Source organism: Cynocephalus volans, chromosome 3, assembly GCF_027409185.1.
Source record: "Cynocephalus volans isolate mCynVol1 chromosome 3, mCynVol1.pri, whole genome shotgun sequence".
Classification (NCBI taxonomy): Eukaryota; Metazoa; Chordata; class Mammalia; order Dermoptera; family Cynocephalidae; genus Cynocephalus; species Cynocephalus volans.
In genome coordinates this window covers 42604162-42626686 of record NC_084462.1, presented here as the reverse complement: position 1 = coordinate 42626686, position 22525 = coordinate 42604162, and the positions used below count along the sequence as shown (strand labels likewise).

General features: G+C 46.5%; 1 protein-coding gene across 3 annotated transcripts in view; it reads right to left on the bottom strand.

The window, feature by feature from the left end:
* PCSK6 (proprotein convertase subtilisin/kexin type 6) overlaps positions 1-22525 on the bottom strand; it is a 170827-nt gene that overhangs the window by 65127 nt on the left and 83175 nt on the right. For 2 of the 3 annotated variants that reach the window (XM_063089775.1, XM_063089776.1), the window contains exons 8-12: positions 21905-22117; positions 18169-18269; positions 12463-12566; positions 10671-10788; positions 358-546 (exon numbers count right to left, since the gene is read on the bottom strand). In XM_063089775.1, the coding sequence (XP_062945845.1) occupies positions 358-546; positions 10671-10788; positions 12463-12566; positions 18169-18269; positions 21905-22117 (725 nt within the window). The remainder of the gene's footprint in view (positions 1-357; positions 547-10670; positions 10789-12462; positions 12567-18168; positions 18270-21904; positions 22118-22525) is intronic. The other variant, XM_063089777.1, reaches the window with a different exon arrangement.

Here is a 22525-nt window from a genome sequence, read left to right as displayed (position 1 = left end):
GAGTGGGGGCTTTGGGAGATAAAGCCCCCTTTGATATGCACCACTGAAGACCTAGGCAGAATTCCATAAATCTCTTCACTGAACAACAATACAAAACAGAACAATGACTCCTTTGTCACTTCTTCCAGGAAATGAAAGTCTTCCAGGACCCTTCTATGGGCAAGGTTTCAGGGAGACATTTTTCAGGCTTGTGGGGTCTACGCATGAGGGTGTCCAAGAGGAAGGAAGCTGCTGACAGAACCAGCGAGCTCCCCCATGTGCCAGGGTGCTATGCAGGGATGCTGTGAGCCCTGACTAGACAGAAGTGTAAATCGTGGTGAGGTCCTGCCCTGGCCCCCTAGGCCAGCCCGGACTCACCTCTTTGCCAAAAGTTGAGACTTGGTCCCCGAGGGAGAAATCAGGTAGATCTGGAGGTCTCCTCGGCGCGGGTGGGAGATGGAGATGCGCGCCACCACGTGCTCCAGGTAGACGACCCGCTGGTCTGAGTGGTCCGCACAGGCGTTGGTCAGGGCCGTGATCCGCAGTACCTGCACTATAGGGATGCTCCTGGGGGAGGAAGGGGTGCTCAGGACTCAGCACCTGAATCACAGAGGGCGAAGGATACAGGCACCCAAGTCCCCTCCCTCCCCGGTGTGGCTGCTGGGTTCTGGGGACCCCAGGGAACAGCACCAGTTTCCTTCTGTCTCACAGATGCTCCACTCTGAGTTACATCCCTTGCCCATGGACTTTATGGTACTGGAATTTGTTTACAGAGATCTAAAGAATGGGTTCTTGTGTAGACTTGGGCCAATGTACCCCGGGATCAGCCCCCTTTGGAGCTCAGTAGCATTTGGCCAGCTCATTTCCTCAATTGCCTGGGGTCTGCAAAGCTTTAAAATCCCACTACTTTGTTTCAAAGCCTGGTCTTGAAAGTAGAAGTTACAATGCTGAATAACAGTATCAGCAAACATTTCCCGAGCTGACTGGATGCCCTGCGCCTGGTACTGGTCTGAGAATTTATGAGGATTAACACGTTTCATCTTGAGGGACATTAAGGACTGCACCCTAGGTCACACAGCTAATGAAGGGCGGAGCTGGGATCGGAGGCTCCAGAGTCCACTGCTCAACATCTGTGCCAGACTGCCTTGCCAGGATGCTTCATGAGCCCCACTCAAGGGACATGAGGTCAGAGTCTGCCCTCCTGTGCTGGCCCAGCTGTAGCAAATGGACCACAGTCATGGAGGTGGTCAGCTCCCAACTGCTCTGCATAAGGTCTGGGGTCCCCTCCCTCTCCTGCCCCATGATAGAAACAGATGATGGTTCTCTTTACAAGTTCAGAGCGGTTTTACTACAGGGGATGAAATCTGAGGACAAGCACAAAGCCCCAGTCATTCAAGGCATTTCTACCAGAATTTTCTGACACACTCCTCAGACAAAGCAGACATAAAATCTGTACCCAAATGCTGCCCCTTCCTCCAGGCTGGGCCATCCCACCTCTTCCGGGCTACCACAGCTCACATCTTCAGGAATCCTGGCCCCTGGCCCCAGTGATTTGCAAACTGGTGAAAGATGGCACTCTGTGGTGCAGACCCACCTACCGCCCAGCAGCACGCTCACCATCCCCCACCACGCGGCTGCCAGCTGGGTTTACTGCGGGGCGTGCTTTTCCCATTACACCCTGACGTTCCTCTTGGGAGGCTCAAAGCCTATGCTCAGAGACTCTCAGGAATTACATCGCTTGGCTCTACTGGGCCAGAGTCATAAAAAACAATCAGAACAGTTATAAACAGTGATGTAATTCCCTCAGAGACTCTGTAAATATTTGAAAACATGCTTCGCGTGCACTATAAATTGATTTAGAGATGCTGACTTCTTTCATTGCCTTATCCCAAGTTTTACAGCGTGTGTTTACTGGTGAGCAGGCCCCAGCAGTGCGGAACACAACAGAAAGCTCTGGAGAGTTGCAGGCCCTGCAGGGCCCGCATAAGTCTCCAGGTAAAGTGTTCTCCCCTGCCTGCCCCTCCCACACAAACACACAAAGAATGCAAAGGGGGTAGGGGCCTCCAACTGTGCAGATGAAGAAACACAGAAGCCAGCAGACTCCCTAAATGCTCCCCTGGGGCTTGTGAAATGTGGCTCCCAGTCAAGACCCCAAGACGCGGGGAAAAGCCTGCACTCTCAAACGTCAAACACTTTCCCAAGGTGGGATAGCGAGATCAAGGGGAAACAAAAACAGAGTTTAAAATGCCATTTGCTACTTGGCAGGGGGAGCCATCTGTCTGCTCTAGAAATAGGGCTGGAATCCTAGCAAGGAAACCTTAATCCTATTGATAAGGCCCAGGATTTACGAGAACAGAACAGGGTAAGATAAAGACAACCAAACCCCACCCCTCACTTGCCCTGCCACCTAGCACCTGGCCCCTAGTATCAACACCTAGAGAAAAAATGCTAAGGGATTCCAGCTGGTGGGTAAAAAGGGGTGGTCTGATCTAATGCACCTGGGAGCCACCTGGCTGCTGCCTGCAGGGTGGCAGGCAGAGTTAATGGCCTGGCTGCCTCTGGTTTTCAAAGCCAAGACATTACCCTAACCTGGGGGCTTGGAGCCAGAGTCTGCCTGGGGGAATAAGGCTTAACTCTAATGATTAGCTTTTACGTGAAGTCTCTAAACTATGAAATGGCTCACTTCCAGTCCACCAGGACTCCTCATTTCTGCAAGTTCTAGGACAAGGTGGGAGCCATGGACACCTACTGCAAGGACAGAAAGTTGTCATTCTCCTTACATGCACACATTTTATTTCTGTTGTTGCTGTTGAAACCAAAAACCTAACATCCCAAATCAGGCAGCTTTTCAATTTCCTCAAGAAAAGAAAAAAAAGGGGAGGCTTCGAAACATTCACGATAGCTGAGCTGACATTTTTCTGTGTGTCAGATAGAAACTCCAAGGAGGGAAGCCAAATATCAAAAGCTATCACTTTTAAAGATTAACTTAACTCCAAGACAGAAAGTGAAACAGTCAATGAAAAAATAGAAATTATTGCCCACCTTGCCGTTATTTCAAAGATAACACAGAAAACGCAAGTCAACTGCGGAGTAATTTATTTAGGTTAAACAACGTGCAAGAATTATCTTTGTCGCATGAGTACAGCTAAGTTGTAGTTTAATCGTGAAAATTGATTTTAAAAGATCTTAAAGTTTCCAAGATAACTAAAAATGTTCTTTTGCTATTAAATTCTGAACTTGTTGTGTGTATACATAAAGCCATCTTCCTAGGACTCTAAAGGAACCTGAAGAATTAAAGGATGCCACAATGCCTGCCTGCAGATGGAGTAATGGTTAAGCCAGGAAGACTGCTGGGCTTGGAAAAGATCTCTAAGGAAAAAGAAATGCCACCAAAATGTCGAGGCACATTTCAGAAGTAATTACTCTGATCCTCCAGATGTGCTCTATCCTAACCTCTCTTGAACAGCTCCTTCTCCTAGTGCTACCCAACAGCAGCCATCACCACAATCACCTTCCTGGCATCTCCATATCACTCATATGTCAACCTCCTTCCAGTTGTTTCCAAAGCACAAAATCATCTAATATCTCACAAAGATGTAGAAGAGTTCCCAATTTGACAAAATCACAACACTTAGAATCTATGGCATCAGAATAACACTCAGAGTCAGAGATAAATATTTTCAAGTAACCAAGTGGCAGAGAAGAGCAGGGGAAGACGGGCCACACAGGCTGAAGCCCTCCACCTCCTTAGGTCACCAACTTTGCATTTGTCCTTCTGCTCTGCCTGGGAAACTACTACAGGTCAGTATTTCTCACCCTCACCTTGAAAACCCGTGTCCAGCTCAGCTGCAGGGGCAGACCTGGACCCTTGCACAAAGGATTTCCAGGGCAATACTGCTCTACTGAGCTGCAAGGCTGGGAGCAAGAGCTAGGCCAGGCCCAGCTCCTCATTAGACAATTCTAAGATCACGTTGGGAGACTCACCAGTATCAGAAGGCAGCCATGTCCTCCCCTCTATTGTGTTTGGCATCTGGCTGGGGGACAAGAGGCAGCTGAAGAGATGAGGACCAACCAGGAAGGTCAACCAGAAGGTCAACTGCGAAACCCTTTCACTGACCTTCTAAAGGGTAGTAAGTGGAGTAGAGACGGGCTATTTGGGACAGACTTGTTAAATTAAGCTGTCAAAAAGCAACTTGGAGTCTGGAGGGCACACAGTAATCTGTTCGGGGACAGCAAGAGGTTTCTGAGTCACCTCTGAGATCAATGTTCTAGAATGAACATTCTTGACAATATGGTCGTTATTGCCTAAGGTAGATTATTTCATTAATCTGTGAACTTTCTTATTCATATTAGTTCACATTTAGAATTTTCCTTAGATGAAATTACTTTTAATTTTCAAACAATAGCTCATCATTTAGGCTAGAAATAAAATTTAACTGAAAAAAAAAATTTAATCCGGTACGTTAACTTAGACAATGCTGTCCATGATTAATTGGGCTATAAGGTGTTTTAATATGTAATGTTTAAATTTATAACACATTTTTTTTTTCTAAATGAAATGAGAGGGCTGAATTAGCTGGTTTTAAACATTCCTTCCAATTCTAACAGTCTATGATTCAATCTGATGGGGAATAAAAAAAACAATAAAATATATAGTGAATCCTCATTATTCATGGATTTCATATTTGCATATTCACCTACGTGCTTATTTGCATCCCCCAAATCAGTACTTGTGGTGCTTTTGTGGTGATCTGCTATTGTGGTCATTTGTAGACGTGCAGAATGGCCAAAAAATTTGAGTTGCCCAACATGCACCATCCCAGCTGAGGTCAAGCAAGGTCATGTTCTGCCTTGCTGTTGCAGCTGTCATGCTGTAAACATTATTCGGTGCCACACTGTCTGCATTTTGTGCTTTTTGTTGGTGGTTTTTGTGTTTGTTTTGTGCTTTCTGTTGGTGACTTCACTGTATTAAACAACTTCCAAGTATAGGTCTGACGTACTGTCCAGTGTTCCTACACACAAGAAGACTGCAATGTGTCTTAGGGAGAAAATATGTGCGTTAGATATGCTCAGGCATGAGTTATCGCGCTGGCCGCCATGAGTTCAATGTTAATGAATCAGCAATATTTATTAAATAAGGGGACATTAAACAGAAACACACAAAACAAAGTTCGGTACTGATCGGTTGATGAAAATGTGACCAGAGGCTCGCAGGAACCTAACCCTGTATCTCCCGTAGGAGCCATGGCTCAGTACTCACTAATTCAGTGGTCATGGCAACTTAATAAAATATAACTACCATGAATAGAAGATCAACTGTATGATTCAAATTCAAATACAAATTTTAGAAGGAAGTAGTCTTTACAATTTGAGGAAAACGGGCTTGCTTCACAACTAAGCGAGAAAGGGCAAGGGCTGCAGGAAAACAGGCGGCTTGTTAAAGTTTACCAGAGCCTGCAAGGGGGCAGAGCAAATGTCATGGCCCAGTACAGTTACCCCAAGGCAGGGATGCATGGCACCCATGGTTTTCTGAGGACACTCAGCCATGCCCTATATAATAATTGCTTGGTAGGACAAACCAGAAGCAAGGGCCTCATATGGTACCAAGGTGTGCACAGAGGTCAGATGGCCTGCAGGGAGGTGCTGGGTAGGGTGGGGAGGGAGTGAGAGAGTGGGGGAAATTTGCATAGTACAGAGAGAGCCCAAAGAGAAGAGGGGCGTTTAGCTTCTGATCCATACAGGTACTCCATCAGGACGCTATAGCTGCCTGGCATCACCTGCTTGCCGAGCTAACCTGCTGCATATGAGCCACCAGGGGCTGGATCTTGGGTGCTGACACCTGGCCAAGGCCAAGGCTTGCTGGTAGCCAGGCAAGGTACCTGCTACTTGGTGGTAGCCAGGTAGCCAGGGCAAGGTGCTTTCCCACCCATGGAGGCATGGTGCTCAGCTAGCAGAGGACAAGAGGGGAGGGAGGAAAGGTCTCCTGGGGGGTGTGCAGGTTACTCTAGTTGGTTCAGTACTGGCTGAGTTCCTACCTAGAGGAGCAAGGTGAACTCTGAAGACAGGCAGCCTGGGGTAAAGCTCAGCCCTGCAGCACCCCAGCCCCAGGGTTTCTAACTCCTTTATGCCTCAGTTTCTTTGTCTATAAAATGGGGATTAAAAATAGTACCCAAACCTCACACCCTTGTTGGGGATTTTGAATAAGTCAATATATGTGAAGTGCTTGGAACGATGCCTGGCGCATAGTAAATACCTTTATAATCATTACCCATTATTGTCTCTCATCCACTACCATATGTCTTTATAAGTAGAGTGGTCTTAAAATGACCATCAAACACAGTCTGGTTTAGTTAAATACCAGAACAGAAAGTACAGTCGGCCCTCAGCATCCATGGGTTTCCCATCCGAGCATTCAACCAACCACGGATCAAAAATGTTCAGAATAGAAAATACAAGAAATAACAATATTATAAAAAATAAAACAAATAAAAACAATACATATAACAACTATTTACATAGCATTAGGTTATATGTAGATATCACACCATTTTATTTAAGGTATTTGAGCATCTGCAGATTTTGGTATCCGAGGAGGGTCTTGGAACCAAGGATGACTGTAGTATGTGCTTAATCCAGAGTTAAATCCTGGACACCTATAAATAGACAATCCGCTCTTCAAATAATCCTTAATATTCAAAGCAACACACTGGCTTTTGGGACTGAAGTATCTGTGTGTGTGTGTGTGTGAGTTCTTTAAATATAAAAGACAGGCCAAACTAAGCTGACTGTATGGTAACCTTCCAAACCAGCAAAACCTAAAGACGCATAGGTAAGTTCTTATTGCTTTATGTTGGGTTAAAAGACTCTTTTGTTGCTGTCTTTCCGGCACTGAGTCGGGAGTCAAGGATGCTATAAACTGTTTCACAGTAGCCTGGATTTTTAAACAAGCAAGGGAGGTCTGTTCAGGAAAACTGAAGGGTCAAGTAAGATATTTAATAGCTGGTACTCTTTCTCATTCATAAGAATTATACTAAGCATGATTTTCTTTTTCACTTGAAGAAAAGCTATAAAAGTATTCACTTTATTCTTCTCTATTTAATACACACAGGTTTTTAAGCGATTTTGCTCAGGCAGATGTCACTGGTCATGAGCCTATTTACCTTCCTTTAATTGAAGAAAGGTTCTAAGTGGATTAAAACCATTTGTGCCCAAGAGTAGGTAAGAATGTCTTTGATCTCCTCCATGTGTTTGACTATCACAACAGAGACCCAAGTGCAATTTCTATGTTCACCCAATGCTGTCTCGGAGGACTCTAACCAGCATTCTCTTTTGCAGAAAGTACCCTTCGTTAAGTTCAAGTGATTCTCCCCTTGCCCTTGCATTTAGATTTAGCAGTCACTGAAAGCCACCTATGACAGGCCTTGTCCTATGTGGACTACTGGAGAGATGGCTTGGACACTGGGGGCTCAGTCTGTTCTGGGGGTGGAGTACATGATAGGCTATGAATAGACTGCTCAGCAAGAGCTGGTAGTGCCTTGGAGCAGGGGGACCTGGCCCCTCAATCCTCACCCCTGCTCCCCCCCACCCCTGAAGTCCCCTCTCTCCTGGTGGGCTCCCTGACCTTATCCATGCTACTAAGGATGTATTACCTCTCAGGTGGATCCAGACAGAGACAGGCTAAATTGACAAACCCCACAGTCCCTAGATGTACAGTGTCCAGAGTAGAAATGCCAATGTATCACTTGGGGTTCCCTTTGGCTGGTCCTTTTTCACATCACATATGACTTTTCTTCAAATTACAGACAGTCTGCGACAGCTCCCCTGATGGGGACTGCTGCTGGCGTGTCTGTCCTCATAGCCTGGGCTCCTCCACTGCAGCCCTCACTGAGCTGTGCTGTTGGCCTTTCTGCTCCTTTCAGCCTGACAGTGACTGCAAGGGTGGCAGGGACTGTGGTGCATCTGCTGGGGCAGTGTGGGAGAGCAGCTCATCAAAGGGACACTGCAGATGACTGGGCAGGTACTTGGGGTACAGTGGTATGCAAGGCTGGTTTCTGAGCACAGGGAGGGGATCTGCAGAATGGGTGGCCCATGTGACTCCTGCTGTAATTGCCAGTAAGGACCTGTCTCCCTGAACCATGGCCATATCCCAGGAGAGGGGTGAATCCCGGCTCAGGGCTGGAGACAGACGGAAGTGTCTGTCTGCTCTTCATTCCTGCCCCCACACGTGATAGGGGTGGATGCATCAACACCCCAGCCCCTCTGACTCAGGACCCCGCAGAACACTGCTGTAGACATGGCAGGCATGGCAACAGTGCCTGCTAACATCCAGGAAACATAGTCCTCTGACTTTCAGTCACACCATGGTGGCATTTCTCTTCTACTGAAGGGGAAAGGAAGCTAAACATATACCAGGCGGTGCACACAGGACAGGCATATAAAGAATCTCTCTCTCTCTCTCTCTCTCTTCCTCTCTCTCTCATTCTGCTCTTCACCATGGGCAGCTGCTGAGGCCAGGTTTCAGGCCTTCAGAAAGTCCTAGGATTCCACTAGGAATCAGGACAAAACCAGAATGAGCGCAAGAGAGTGGATAGCTGGACAGAGAGATGTCTGTGGAGAAGGAGCAGCTAGAAAAAAAGGAAAAACGTGTGGGAACACTTCCTTTTCATTTTTAAGCCAAGTGATCCAACCGCTCGAGCAAAGCTAAACAAGAGTCCTGGTGAGGGGAACTGGCCACATAACTGCGGGAGGGCCCTCAGCAGCCCTGGTTCAAATGACAATCAGGAGGCAGGCAGGACTCGCTGCAGAGCTGGCTGGAGCTCCCTGCAGGAGATAAGCCAGCGGCATCAGCGAGGCAGCTCCCTGTCATGTGGCACTGCCGTCTCTCTGGAGGCCCTGATGTCCTCAGGAACAATCGAGTTGTGGAGTTAAGCAAGTGGCTGTAGACTGTAGATTGGCTGAATATTCCATAAACAGTGAATGTGCTTAAAGGTAAAGATGATTTTTCTCCTAGAAACCGAAGTCTGATTTCCCCCCTCTTGGATTTATAGAGTCCTCACTTCCCTCAAAGGACAGGAACAATGTCACACTGTATGTTACGGTGGGTTCCCTCAACCTGTGCTGTCTAGACTGTGTGCTTTCACTTAAAAAACAAAATAAAATAAAAATAAAAACAACCATTCGCCACCTAGGCACCACTCTACCATCTTAAAATGACTTCTGGCAGGAGAAGAATGCTTCATTCAGGAGTGCCCTGGCCTGATGGGGAGCCCAGTGGTGCGTGGGGTGGGGGTTGAGGGGAGCTGCGGGCCATGGCTTTGGTCACGAGTCAGAAACCAGACTCTGGAGCCCAGTACCTCCTCACCCAGTGTTTTACTTATCTGTGCTGCAGGCACTTTCCAACAGACAAAGCAAAAGAAAGCAAAAGGTCTTCTTTATCTCAGAGCATCTCCCACTTTCTTTTGAATTTCACCTTCTAAGGCTCCCCCAAGAAAACGATCCTTTAAAAACTCCAGACTGAGACTTGCCTGCTGGCCAGCTGACCTGTCAGGCCTTGCAGTGATCACCCAGTGGTCAGTCTGCACAGTTAGCCACAGGACAGGAGAGTAATTTTTCAAAAGATCCTTCTATGGCTATTCAACCAGTTATTTAGCCAATAAATACTTTCTGAATTCCTACTGTATACAAGGCATCTGTGGGAAACTTTTCTCAACATTTTGTGGCAAAAGAGCATATTATAAGAGGCAGACATAATTCAAGGAAGAAAGAATCAAAGACAGTGATCTGTATTTGTTGATAAAGCAACGTATCACTTTCAATCACTGCATCATCTCTTTCGAACACACATTTTCCAAAGGGAACACTTGTTTGTAGCTAGAAATGCTCTCCATTCTTTATCAGATATTAAGGCCTAGGGAAGCACCACTCTCTTTCTTAAAAAGGATAGCTGCAATGGCAAAATTCTGGAGTATAATCTGATTTCCTCCCCTACCAGGGAAGGGTTTTTGCCATCTGACTTACTTTACAGCCCTTTTTTAAAAAAATTATAATTTCTGTGGATAAATGTAACTAATTTAGAAAAATTTACTCCAAAGGGCAATGCTGGGGAGTGTCCTGACAATGGAGGAAAGATGAAGCCAGGGTTTTGCTTAAAAAATCCCAGCGCTCGAACCTTAAGAAGGTTGTATGAGGTCAGCTAAAAGCAACACAGAGCTGCTAGCATGTTGGATAAGAAGTGCAGATGCTACCACTCCTGTGCACCCAATGGATTCACACTGCAAGCTCTCAGGGCAGGTAGGCTGGGCTGGAGCTACAACTCCAACCTCTAGAGGGTGGGACAGAAAGGGCACCTGTGGCTGCTCCTAAGTCACCCTGCCAAGCAGGTAGATCCCTGGTCTAGTTGGCTATGCTAAACATCATAGATAGGAATTTCCAATACAAGGCCCTGGGATTCAGGTGGAGAGACCGACTCCCTATCATGGAGCAATCTGCTGCAAAAGAGGAAGAGGCCTCAAAGTGATTGGGAATTGAGAAGCAATTCCCTTCTAGCTACACAATCCATGGGAGAAAATGCAGACGCATACAGACATGCACCGCCACGTGTACATGCACAGGAATGCGTGGGTCCACACCCCCCACACACCTGACAGCAGAGTCAGGTTCAACATGTCACCAGAGCTGCAGCAGAGACTCACCTGGGCCTCTTGTCGACCGTGGCCAAGCACGTGTGCTGGGACGGCACTGCTGTCCACTTCTTTGCCTCCACCACCAGAGCTTCGGCATCCACCAAGCCAAATCCATAGAAATGGCTAACTGAAAAGACAGGGCCTTCAGAGCCAGCTCTCCTGCCCCCGCCCAGAGAGAGAGCAAGGCTGGCTCTCAGGCTCTGCTGGGTCCCAGGGAGGACAGAGCGGCAGTGTCGCCTCGAGGGCTGCCGAGAGCCCTAGCTGCAGGACCCATCCCTCCGAGGGCAGCTCAAAGGTCCCTGCTGCTTTACTCTCTCAGCCAGGCTCCTCCTGCTTAGGATGTGGGCCAGGAGTGCGTGCCATCTTGGTACAGAGTAGTAGAAGTGCTGAGCAGGCCTAGGACTTTCTTTTTTTGAGATGAGGACAGGTTTCTTTATACAAAAGGACTTGTCAGCATCTGGGCTCCCTCCATCTTAGACCAGACAAGTGAAACAAACTCTGAGACCTTTTGGTCCACCTGACAGCGATGTGTGAGAAACACAATGAAATGGGCCGCGCTCATCCTTTCGGCCATTCTCTCTCCCTGCGGCATTCCCAAGCAGCCAGGGACAGCTGCTCAGCAGAGGCATACACGACAGTGCTGTGAACTGGCCGGAACCAGTGTTTGATTTGGCCAAGGCCAGAGCATTCCAAAGTTTAAGGGGCAAGGTCAAGAACTAGATCTTATCTATTTTCCTATTTAATTAGGCCAAAATTGAAACGTAGGTCAGCTCTTGTTACAGCACACCACTACCACAACGTTCCTACAAAACAAAGACAAACTAGGTCCAGTCAGTAGCCTCTTGATTAAAAGGAATGTCCCTTGGCACATATAGTAACAAGGCCTGACCTATATTTTACAGATAGTAGTATCAGATGGGTGTCAAAATAGTTGGATCTGTGCTTCAAACAATGTTAAGAAGTCCTCCCTGACATACCATGGTTGGATGAAATCTTTTTCTAGTATCTCTGTTTAGAAATCAGACAAAGCCAGTGGCACAGCCCTACAATTATCTGCTTCAGAGACCCAAATATCTGGGTTAATCAAGCCCTGACTATGGGTGAATTCATAGTACCTGCATCTGTACGGGCTGGGCTGGGGATGGAGGCCCTGCTCTCCTGTGAGTTGCTTTTACAACATAGTGGCTAGCCAACAGAAGTTTTATAGCTGCAAAGTAACTTACGTAACTATCTCAACATCCTCAGACAGATGAGGAAACTGAGGGTGGGTTTCCAAATCACAGAGCTACTCAGAGCTAAGGATGCAAGTTGCCCACACAAATGAACATCATTTATTTTAATAATTATGGATTTGTTTTAATGTGCATTAGAAAAAAAAATGTAACTACATATCAAACCCATGATTAACTAGATGTAATAAAGTTTCATTTCAAAACACATTTCTTTATGTAAAAACAAAAAGCGGGGGAGTCATTTAAAGAGAACTATTATGTAAATACTGGCACAAGTGGTCTCTGGATGTGGCAAAAGTCATGGTGTTTAGGGAACCCTGGACTCTGAGGACTTTAGGTTCTCCCTTAATGTCAATCCAAGATTCTAGGAGGCTTTTCTTAAATCGCTGCATATGTGTTTTTAATTCTTATGACACACAATTAATAATATCAATTAGTGTTATTTTGGGGATTCCTTTTAAGGAATTAGTAGCACCCCTTAATACACATTCCAGGGGTCACCCAGAGGGTCTGCTAGGACGCAGTGACATGCTGATCCTCGCCCAGCCCTCCAGGAACACCCGCCTCACCTTTATAACCAGCGCCGTTGATCTTCCAGTCACTCGCTTTCAGGTGAGCCGGCCGGGATGTCTTCACTAGCAGGTGCTGCACGTCCCTCCAGGTTAGCTGGCTGCTGCAATGACACAATAGACCGCGGAAGCCCGCCAGGTCCATGAGGACGGCCGCACAGTCCCAGTCAGAGGTGGTGCATCAGGAGCAGCCCAAGCCTGGACTTGAGCAAGCCCTCGGGCTAACAATCGTGGTCCTTGGCAGGGGTTTATTTCACAGCCTCTTTGTAAAGAATAGTTTCCAGCAACTAGTTCCTGAGATAAAATAGTACAGGGGTGACCTAAAATTCAGAAACATTAAACACCTAGCCTTGTTGCCAAGTCCTACTTGAGTTTAGACAGGGCCATACAGGAAATTTTGGAAGTAGAGAGAATAAAATGTTTAATGTAACAGTATATGGTTATTAAGTGTTTGGGACTGTTCTTCACCATAATGAGCAAATGCTAGCGTGCACTTCAGTACACTCAAGCCACGATGGGCCCAGATTCCTTCTACGTGGATCCACCGGCTACAGACTGTAACTTGAGATTTTAGTAATTTGAGATTTACAAGACATTCATTTTGTTGCAAAATAGAAACATTTCATTAAAAGAACAAATGCCCACTGTGTGAATGTAAGTACACAGATCATATTTCTTTGATTTTAAGATACATTTGCCAACCTTTTTTACCACCTCTGAAATCAGGATCCATCTCTGTCCACAGCCATCAGGACCTGCTTATACTGCCTGAGGATGCTGAACTTGGCTACTCACATGGTCATTTGCAGGTCTCAATAACTCTTAGCCTAAAAGAACTCTTCGATAATTACAAAAATTCTAAGAGGTGTGGAAGTATTGCATCATTGGTAGCACTTCTGGTTTCTGTGCTAGTACATAAAAAGGGTACATCTTACAATCTACAGCATCTTGGATTCAATGATATACAGTATTTTTCATACTATCTCTACGCAGAGAGTAGTATAAAATAAAATCATTATTCCTTTCTTCTAATTAGTATTAACTGTCATGAAATCTAGATATTTGAATGTATAAGCTTTCTGCAAGGCTGCTTTAAAATATACCTATAACGCCTATATGAGTCACCAATAAAGGAAATAGATTTTTGTTGTATAAAACTAATGGCTGAATGAAAAGAAAAGATGTATAGGTTTATGGTTCCACGCACAATAGAGAAATTTTTATACATATTTTATTCCTTTTCTAGCCTATTAAATTGACACATATCTAAGACCTTTTAATCACCCAGAAAATTAACCAAGAATGAGCATCTCTCGTGTCCAGGTTTAACTCCCTAACATCCCAAATGCATGTATTATCCTTCCCAGACTCTCTTGCCAGGACTTGTGAGTGCTGACAACGAGGGAACGACCCTGTGCCAGGCCCGGGAGCTGCACCCACATGCGTGCTTGTTTACTAGACACGCCTGTGACACGTGTGCTCCTGCAGCAAGCACAAGCCTAGTGATGTGGGGCACGAGTAGGACCCAGAGCAGCTGCTGTGGCTGAGGAGGGCTGTGGATAAGGGTTAAAATGCTGAAGCACCAACAAGGCCTTCGCCACATCCTCACGAGGGAGCTGCCCCGACACGCGGTAGCCACAACCACCTTTCCAGTTGCCCACTGAGTGTGGGTGTGTGCCCGTGGTGAAATGTGCATAACCTGAAATTTACCAGTCTAACCATTTTTAAGTATATAGTTCTGTGGCACTAAGTACATTCACATTGTTGTGTAACCATCACCACCGTCCATTTCTAGAACTCTTTCATCTTCCCGAACTGAAACTCTGAATCTATTAATCACTGACTCCCCAGTGCTCCCTCCCCCAGTTCCTGGCAACCACTATTCTATTTTCTGTCTCTATGTATTTACGACTCTAGGAACCTCATATAGGTGGAATCACACAGTATTTGTCCTTTTATGTCTTGCTTATTTCACTTAGCACAATGTCTTCAAGGCACATCCATGGTGAAGCAAGTGCCAGAATTTCCTTTCTTGTTAAGGCTGAATACCATTCCGCTGTATGTGTAGACTACATTTCACCAATCCATTCATCCATCCATGGACATTCGGGTTGTTTCCATCTTTCAACTATTGTGAATCACACTGCTATGAACATGGGTGCACATATATCTGTCTGATTCCCTGCTTTCAATTTTTGGGGGTGTATACTCATGAGTGGAATTGCTGGATCACATGGTAATGCTACATTTAATCTTTTCAAGCACTCGCCATACTGTTTTCCACAGCAGCTGCTCCATTTTACATGTCCACCACTCACCTACTTTGCCTGTTTTCCTACAGGGAGCTCACCATGGTGTGAGTCTTGGGGTACACTTCTTCCTTGGGGCACACATGGTCTAGGCTGCAGCCTTGGCCTCCCTTGATATCTGTAATGGGTTCTCACTGCTGTGCCAGTCACTGGAACACTCACTAGCCTCCTTGCTGTCTCTCCCTAGCCATGTCCCTAGGCCCAGTGTCCAGGCCTTTGCCTGGCACAGGCTGACCTGCTGTCCCCTCTCATCCACGGTCCTCTTGAGGGCACACTGGCCAACCTCACTGTTAGAGGAGGCCCTGGTGGGTGGCCACGGGCATAGGCTCTGGAGTTCAGAAACAGCAGACAAGGCCACACCCTTGCTGCAACCCAGCAGGTTACTGCTGCATTTCAGCGGGGCACGCTCAAGGATGGCGAAAGCCACTCCTCCTGGAAGTTTAGCTTTTCAGTACCATGAAGTATGAGCTTCAGAGCAGAGGACAGAATGGGTCCAGAAAGGGAGAAAGTTAGAAATCCTTTTATAATGAGGAAATCCATTTTATTTTTGACTCTACTAATAAAACCATAAATATAACTGCTTGGAAAATACATCTAAGAAATGGTGTTGAAAATATTTTTCGATGAAGGGGTGAATGGGAAGTCCCAAGCCCGCCCCAAACTGTGAGACCACCTTTGGCAATTCTTACACACGAAAGTCTTTCTTCATTCTCGTCACGTGCTGCCCGTAGACACTCCCTGTGCCTCCTGGGAGCTTCTCCGCCCAGGACACCCGGCTTTGCCCTAGTTCCTGCTCCAGTGGCAGTGCACAGAGGAAAGCAGCAATGCCACGGCCGTGCAGCCCAAGCGTGTTGCTACACACACCTCCACATCTACACTCAGGCCTGCAGGCTCCCTGGACATCATTTGCTCCTGCTTGACCAATCCTGTAAGTTTAAAATGCTCTAAGTTGACACTGTTGTAAATGATTTGCCACCTGCTCATTTCTGAGGAGGTACTAAAACGATGAGGACAATGACATCTGAGTTTCAAGTGTCCAGCGGCCAAGTCTAATGGGACAACCTGGCACGGAGTGGGATTTGTTCTCTCTTCAGTTTCAACTAACAAAAATCCTTTCTTGTTTCCAATAAGGAATGGAAAATACAGAGAGATGAAACCGTAAGTGTGCAAATACAACTTGCCATACAAGAACTAATTATTTTGAATGTTTTAAAAGAGCCTCAGGACACAGAAGCTAACATTTTGCCTGGAAAGTGAAAATATTTAGCCGTTTGTTAAATTGGTAGCATTTGAGTGGTATGCTTTTTTGCCTTGTGCAAACCAACATGCAAACGTACATAACTACCAGGCTTTAAGCATCCCAAACATTCTTTTGCAATCTTTTAAAAACTCATCTACAACAAATGACAAGAGCAAACAGCCAGGCTGTCCTGTACCTGTTTTGATGTTTAAACTAAAGTTTGTTTTTAACCCCATGACCACATGTGCAGTTAACTCTCTTTGCTTTCTGACCCAGCCATACACGAACAACTCTAGTGTTTTCATTTGGCTAATGACAGACAAAGACATTTTATTGTCAATTTATGAACTACAGTTCCTGAAGGGCAGCTGTAGCAGCCTCAAGTGTGATTTTGGTGTGTGGTGTGGATCAGAGGCAGGCTCAGGGTCTGGCCCACCCAGCCCCCAGGGTCCTACAAAGGGCAGGAGACTGTGGGCTTTAAGAAGAGAAGAAGCTGCGTCACACCCATTAGGAAGGCCTGAAAGAGGAAGGAAATTCTGATGCATGCTGCAGCACAGATGAACCTTGAAGACATTATGCTAAGTAAAATAAGCCAGTCACAAAAGGACAGATGCTGCATGATTCCACTTATATGAGATACCTAGAATAGTCAAACTCATAGAGACAGGAAGGAAAATGGAGGCTACCAGGGGCTGAAACAAGGAGGGAAGCGGGAGTGTTCAGGCCAAATTGTGCCCGCCCCCCCCCCCCGCAAATTCATATGTCAAAGTCCTAAGCCCCAGTACTTCAGAATGTGACTATATTTGAAGATAGGGCCTTTTAAAAGGTAATCAAGGTAAAATGAGGTTATTAGGGTGGGTCCCAATCTGACATGACGGGTATCCTTATAAGAAAAGGAAATCTGGACACAAACATGTACACAGGAAAGACCATGTGAGGACACAGGGAGAAGAGGGCCTTATCCAAGCCAAGAAGACACCAACTCTGCAGACACCTTGATCTAGGACTTCCAGCCTCCAGGGCTTCAAGAAAATAAATGCCTGTTGTTTAAGGCACCTGGTCTCTCTTCTGGTTACTCTGTGATGGCAGCCCGAGCAGAATAATACACTCAGTTATTGTTTAATGGGTACAGGACTTCAGTTTGGGAAGATAAAAAGGTTCTGCAGGTGGGCGGTGGTAATGGCTGCACAACAGTTGGAATCTGTAGCTGCTCTCCACTTGCGATGCAGTCACATCCCGACAGAAAATATCCTAAGTTGAAAGTGCATTTAATACACCTAACCTACCAAACATCATAGCTTAGCCTAGCCCACCTTAAACGTGCTCAGAACACTTACAATAGCCTACAGTTGGGCCAAATCATCTAACACAAAGCCTATCTCTTAATGCAGTGTTGATATGCAGTTTTGATTTTACAGAGAAATTGAGCAAAAAATACAGATAGTTCCCGCTACCCACATATACAGTTTCTCCTATTATCGACATGTTACCTTAGTGTGGCATATTTGTTACAGTTATGAATCAATATTGATATATTATTGTTAACAATTTTATATTCGGGTTCCTTCTTTGTGCCATACATTTCTATGGGTTTTGCCTAATGCATGATGTCTTGCATTCACCATTATGGTATCACACAGAATAGTTTCACTGCCCTAAAAATCCTCTGTGCTCCCCCTATTCATCCCTCTTCCCCTCCCCCTTACCCCTAAAACCCTGGCAACCACTGATTTTTTTTTTCACTATCTCAAATGTTTCTCATTTCTTTTTGTTGGAAACATTCAAAATCCTCTCTTCTAGCTAATTGAAATGTGCTCAGAACACTTACATTAGCCTAGAGCCAGGCAAAATCATCTAACACAAAGCCTATTTTATAATAGTGTTGAATATCTCATGCCATTTATTAAACACTGTACTGAAAGTTAAAAGCAGAATGGCTGTATGGGTACTCCAAGTACAGTTTCTACTAATGGCTTTTGCAAATTGTAAAGTCGAAAAATCATAACTTTGAACCATTGTTAAGTCGGGACCGTGTGTGCTTAATGCCACTGAAATGTAGACTTAAAAATGGTTAAAATGGTCAATTTTACATTACATGTATTTTACCACAATATAAACATTTTTTAAAAAGGAGAAGGGAGGAAAGTGGGCGCTTACTTTGCTTCTAGAGCCAAGGCAATGACGCCGGCCACCATGGGGGCCGAGACTGAGGTGCCAGTGTGGCCGTCGGTACAGCGCTGCCGCAGATCCGTGGTGACCTGCATGAGAAGGCAGCACAATGAGGCACTGGCAGAAAGGCCCATTTGCTCTCAGGAGAAGGCTAGGCTACTCGAGGTGCTGCTAACTGGCAGGGGTGACCCTGGACCCCAGGAACAGAAAAGGTGTTCAGCAAACCCATCTCGGCCAGCACAATATCTGCAATGTCTGGTGCTTCCTGCTGAATGGCTTTGCAGTCATGTGCAAAATGTGGACAGGGTGGTCTTGGGGTGGGAACAGGGAGACAAGGCAGGGAAGACAAGCAGCCAGAGCCACCTGCTATGAGCTCTGATAAGGCACTGGCTCCTTCCATCACTGCTGCACAAGTGCACGCCGAGAAACATGCAAAGCACAGGGAGACCAAGAGGGGTGCTCCACAGGCCATTCTCCTTGGCTCTAATTGTCACTAGTGCCCGAGAGTCCCTGAGGCAAGACCACCTGCCACAGCCAACTTCAGCAACCCCCAAATCTCCTCCTGACTTCAGAGCAGCTAGAGGTGCTCAGGTGGCCCAGAGAGGGCCTTTGCCTTTCACCAGGACAACATAGTCCGAGTTTCCCACCAGGACATCCTCCTCAGAAAGCTGACACATCCTGTGCCCAAAGCACCCTGGTTCCATCTGCAGAAACAGATGAACCTTAGTACCATTGGCCCCCCAGGGCCTGCTGAGCGGGACAATGCGGTGGCTGTTCTCTTTGAGAAGGGCAGGTGGCTCTGCCAGCTGATGCGCTCTGCTTCCCCACCTGACATGCTGCCTCTGGACAGGTGAGGGTGTTAATCTGGGACCTCCCTGCTGCTTGGCTGGATTCGTGTCTCCCTTTTGAACAGAAATGGGGAGCAGCAGCCAAGGGACCTGCACGGGTGGGCTCAGCTGTGCTAGACGGGCTTGTGGCCCCCATGGTCTTTGTCCTCAGTGTTGCTCCCAGGTGCTATGCAGATGGAATTAAGGTTGCTCACCAGCTGACCTGAAGTCAGGGAGATTATCCCGGATTATCTGGGTGGAAGAGGAAGGCGGCAAGTGTGCCCGAGAGAGCAGGCATAAGAAGGACTCAGCCTGTCACTGCTGGTTTCGAGGAGTTGGAGGACACAAGATGAAGAATGGGGGTGACCTTGAGAAGCTGAGAATGGTCCTCACTGACAGCCACAAGGAAACGGGAACCTAGGTCCCATAGCCACAGAGAACTGAATTCTGCCGACAACCTGAATGAGAAGGAAATAAATTCTCCTGCAGAGCCTCCAGGAGGGAAGACAGCCCTGCCAGCACCTTGATTTTAGCCTTGTGAGACTCGATGCAGAGACCCCATCGAGGTTGCTGCTGGACTTCTGACCCACAGAACTGTGAGAAGTTAATCTGTGCTGTGTTAAGCTGCTAAGTTTGTGATCATTTATTAAGGCAGGGTCTAATATACCCACCCACCTACCACAAGGCTCCAATAGCCAATTGCATAACCCTTGAGAATAAATTTCTCCACTGGTGATAAATCCAGATCCTCTTCCAAACTGAGCATCTTCCCTTGGCACATTTTAGCTGGCTGGTAATTCCTGGTGGAGGGGGGTCTGGCCTGTGTCACACATGCACAGGAAGATTTGACAGGAACACTAGCAGAGACCATCCTACAGGGCTGAGGTGCCTGTAGCTGAGGGCAACGGAAAAGGGACAAGAATGCAGCCTCTCTGTCCTCAGCATCTCTATATGCAAATGGACACAATAATATGTATTTCATGGGGCTTCTGTGCAGATCACAGCTGGGCACCTACAGGTACTTGTGCTTGGTAAATGGTGACCAGTGAGAGAAACTAGGGGTGGCTGTGCAGGGGCCAAGCTCCCGAGAGCATGTGTGGCCCACAGCTGGCCCTCCAGCCTCAGCGAGGGGGGTCCTGGGGAGGCAGCAAAGGGGCCTCCCCCAGAGAGGGATTGTGGAACCAAGTAGTTCCTGAGTCCCAGTGCCCTGCCTGGAACACAGCTCATGTTCGGTGAAGGAGCAGACCCTCGTCTTTGGGTGAGAAATACCTGCTTTAGGTTTTACGCTTTTTATCAAGAGTCTTGTCTCACCACAGGCATCCCTCGCTCCAGGTGGATGCTCATTGGCATTCACCAGGAAGAAAGGGACAGAGAGCACAAGGGACAGAGCTCTGACTGCAGCCACAGACCTGCCTGAACTCTGTCCAGAGCAGTACGTGTCCCCTTGTGGGATGTCCAGGAGGACTCAGAGCAAAAACTGGGCTCTGGTAGAGCTGAAAAAAATGCCATCCGTACTGTCAGGGTAGAGTTCCAGGACAGCATATATTTCCTCTTTTACTCGTCTCTCAACCACATTCTTCTTACCCACCCATTATTGCTCCAAGAGGAGAATTAAGAAAAATAAAATAAAAATAAGAGAAACCATTTTGTAGCTAAGGCATGTGCACACACATGCACACACAAACACACACATGCTGGTGTGATTAATGAAGCAAATAAAGCTGCACACCCTGCTTTCAGGGTTGAGAGACACCGGCCCATGATACAAAGTGACCAATAACACGAGCTCCAACCTGTACCCGTGTGGCCAGCAGGCCTTTATCAGGTTTTGTTCGGCATAAGCGTCTGTTTAATGAGACTCCAGCAAGTCCGCATTCCAATGAGCTGGATTTCTAAATGAACAGGGCACCATTCAGAACCTCAGCTGCTCGTCCTAGGGACGCATGCTCCAGTAAAAAAGGAAATAACAACTTAAATTAATACCTTAGTTAACCAGCCCAGGCTGCTGCCAGGCTGGCGGCAGAATGATGGTGTCTGAACTTTCACTGGTGCAGAGCAAAGCAGAGAACAGGAAGCCTGTATGCTCCCCCAGAAAAATGTAAAAATAAATTTGTAAATAATTTCTAAAGATGTGGCTAAGCAGCAGGAGAAATGAAATGACGCTAGCAAGCTTTAAAATTAAACCATGTCTGGCTAGCTCCATGGTCTCATTTTTGAAATGTCCAAAAACCAATTTAAGGATTATGCATCTGAATTCTGTATTAATTTGGACTGGAAACCCTCCTATCCTCCTTTTTTTTTTTTTTAAGTATGTAGGGAAGGAAGAAGCTCAAATTCTACCCATAAACTAAAACGGTTACCTTCTAAAAGATAAGTCACACTCATGTTCACTTAAGAGAGCATAACAGACAGAAACCACCACTCAGCTTAAGTGTTCAGGATCCGTCCTTTTGCAGCAGCAGAATGCCTAGAACACTTGGATTTCTAGAATGTTTCAGTGTAAAATCAAGACTTTCTCTTACTCTGTTTTACATGTTGGAACTGGACTGGTCAATTGGATTCCAACTGATGTGACCACAGAATTTTAGAGAGCTAAAACTGGATGTGATGAGAACGAACCCCATTCTTAAATGATATTTTTAGATCTCTAAAGCCAGAAAGGGTTTTAATTGGTATTTCTGTGCAAAGATTAGAAAGGCAGAGTCCAAAGAAGGCTGCCAGGGGACTTGGAGTTAACCTCGAGGCTCGAGTAGTTCACTGAGGGGGAGGTTGGAACCCTGGGATCCGGGGCAATCTGGCCTCGACCTAACTCATCTTTTTGTTAAGGGGGAAAGGTACTCATCCCCAGAGGGCCAAGAAAAGCATTATAAACCCTCCAACTTGCTGAGAGAACTTACAATTTTCCGCTCATAAAAGGCCCCGCTGCTGTAGGTTGTGGCCAGGGTGGAGGCGCACTCTTCCAGGTACCAGGGCTTGTAGCCATTCTCGGTGGTGCTGCTCACGGAGATGGTGTAGATGCTGTTGGTGTAGCCGTCACAGGAGCAGTGGTCCCCATCCCTCCCGCCGTTCCCAGACGCCCAGACAAAAATGGAGCCCAGGCCCTGCCGGCCCTGGAGGGGAACAGGAAGAGCAAAGCGTCAGCCCCGGCAGCTAGAACCTGCAGGGTGCATCCTGGAATCCCACCTTCTGAATGCTCCCTCAAAAGCAGTGAGGAGGACACATTTAGACCCCGATGCTCCAAGAGCGTGGTATCATGCACTGATTTTTTTTTTTTTTTTTAACAAATAACTGCAATCTTTTAATAAGTTCCATGGAATAGTTTTGCCTGTGGCAACAGCCTTAAAACTGCAGAATCACAGGGTTATAGGAGAGACAAGGGCCAGAAACTCCTCTATCTTTCACACAAAAATATGGGGCCCTCACACAAGTGGTTCTACTTCCTACCATTTCTGTTACAATGGTCTCCGATCACAGACCTAGCAGTGCCACAGGTAGTGCTGAGATTATAGATGATGGTG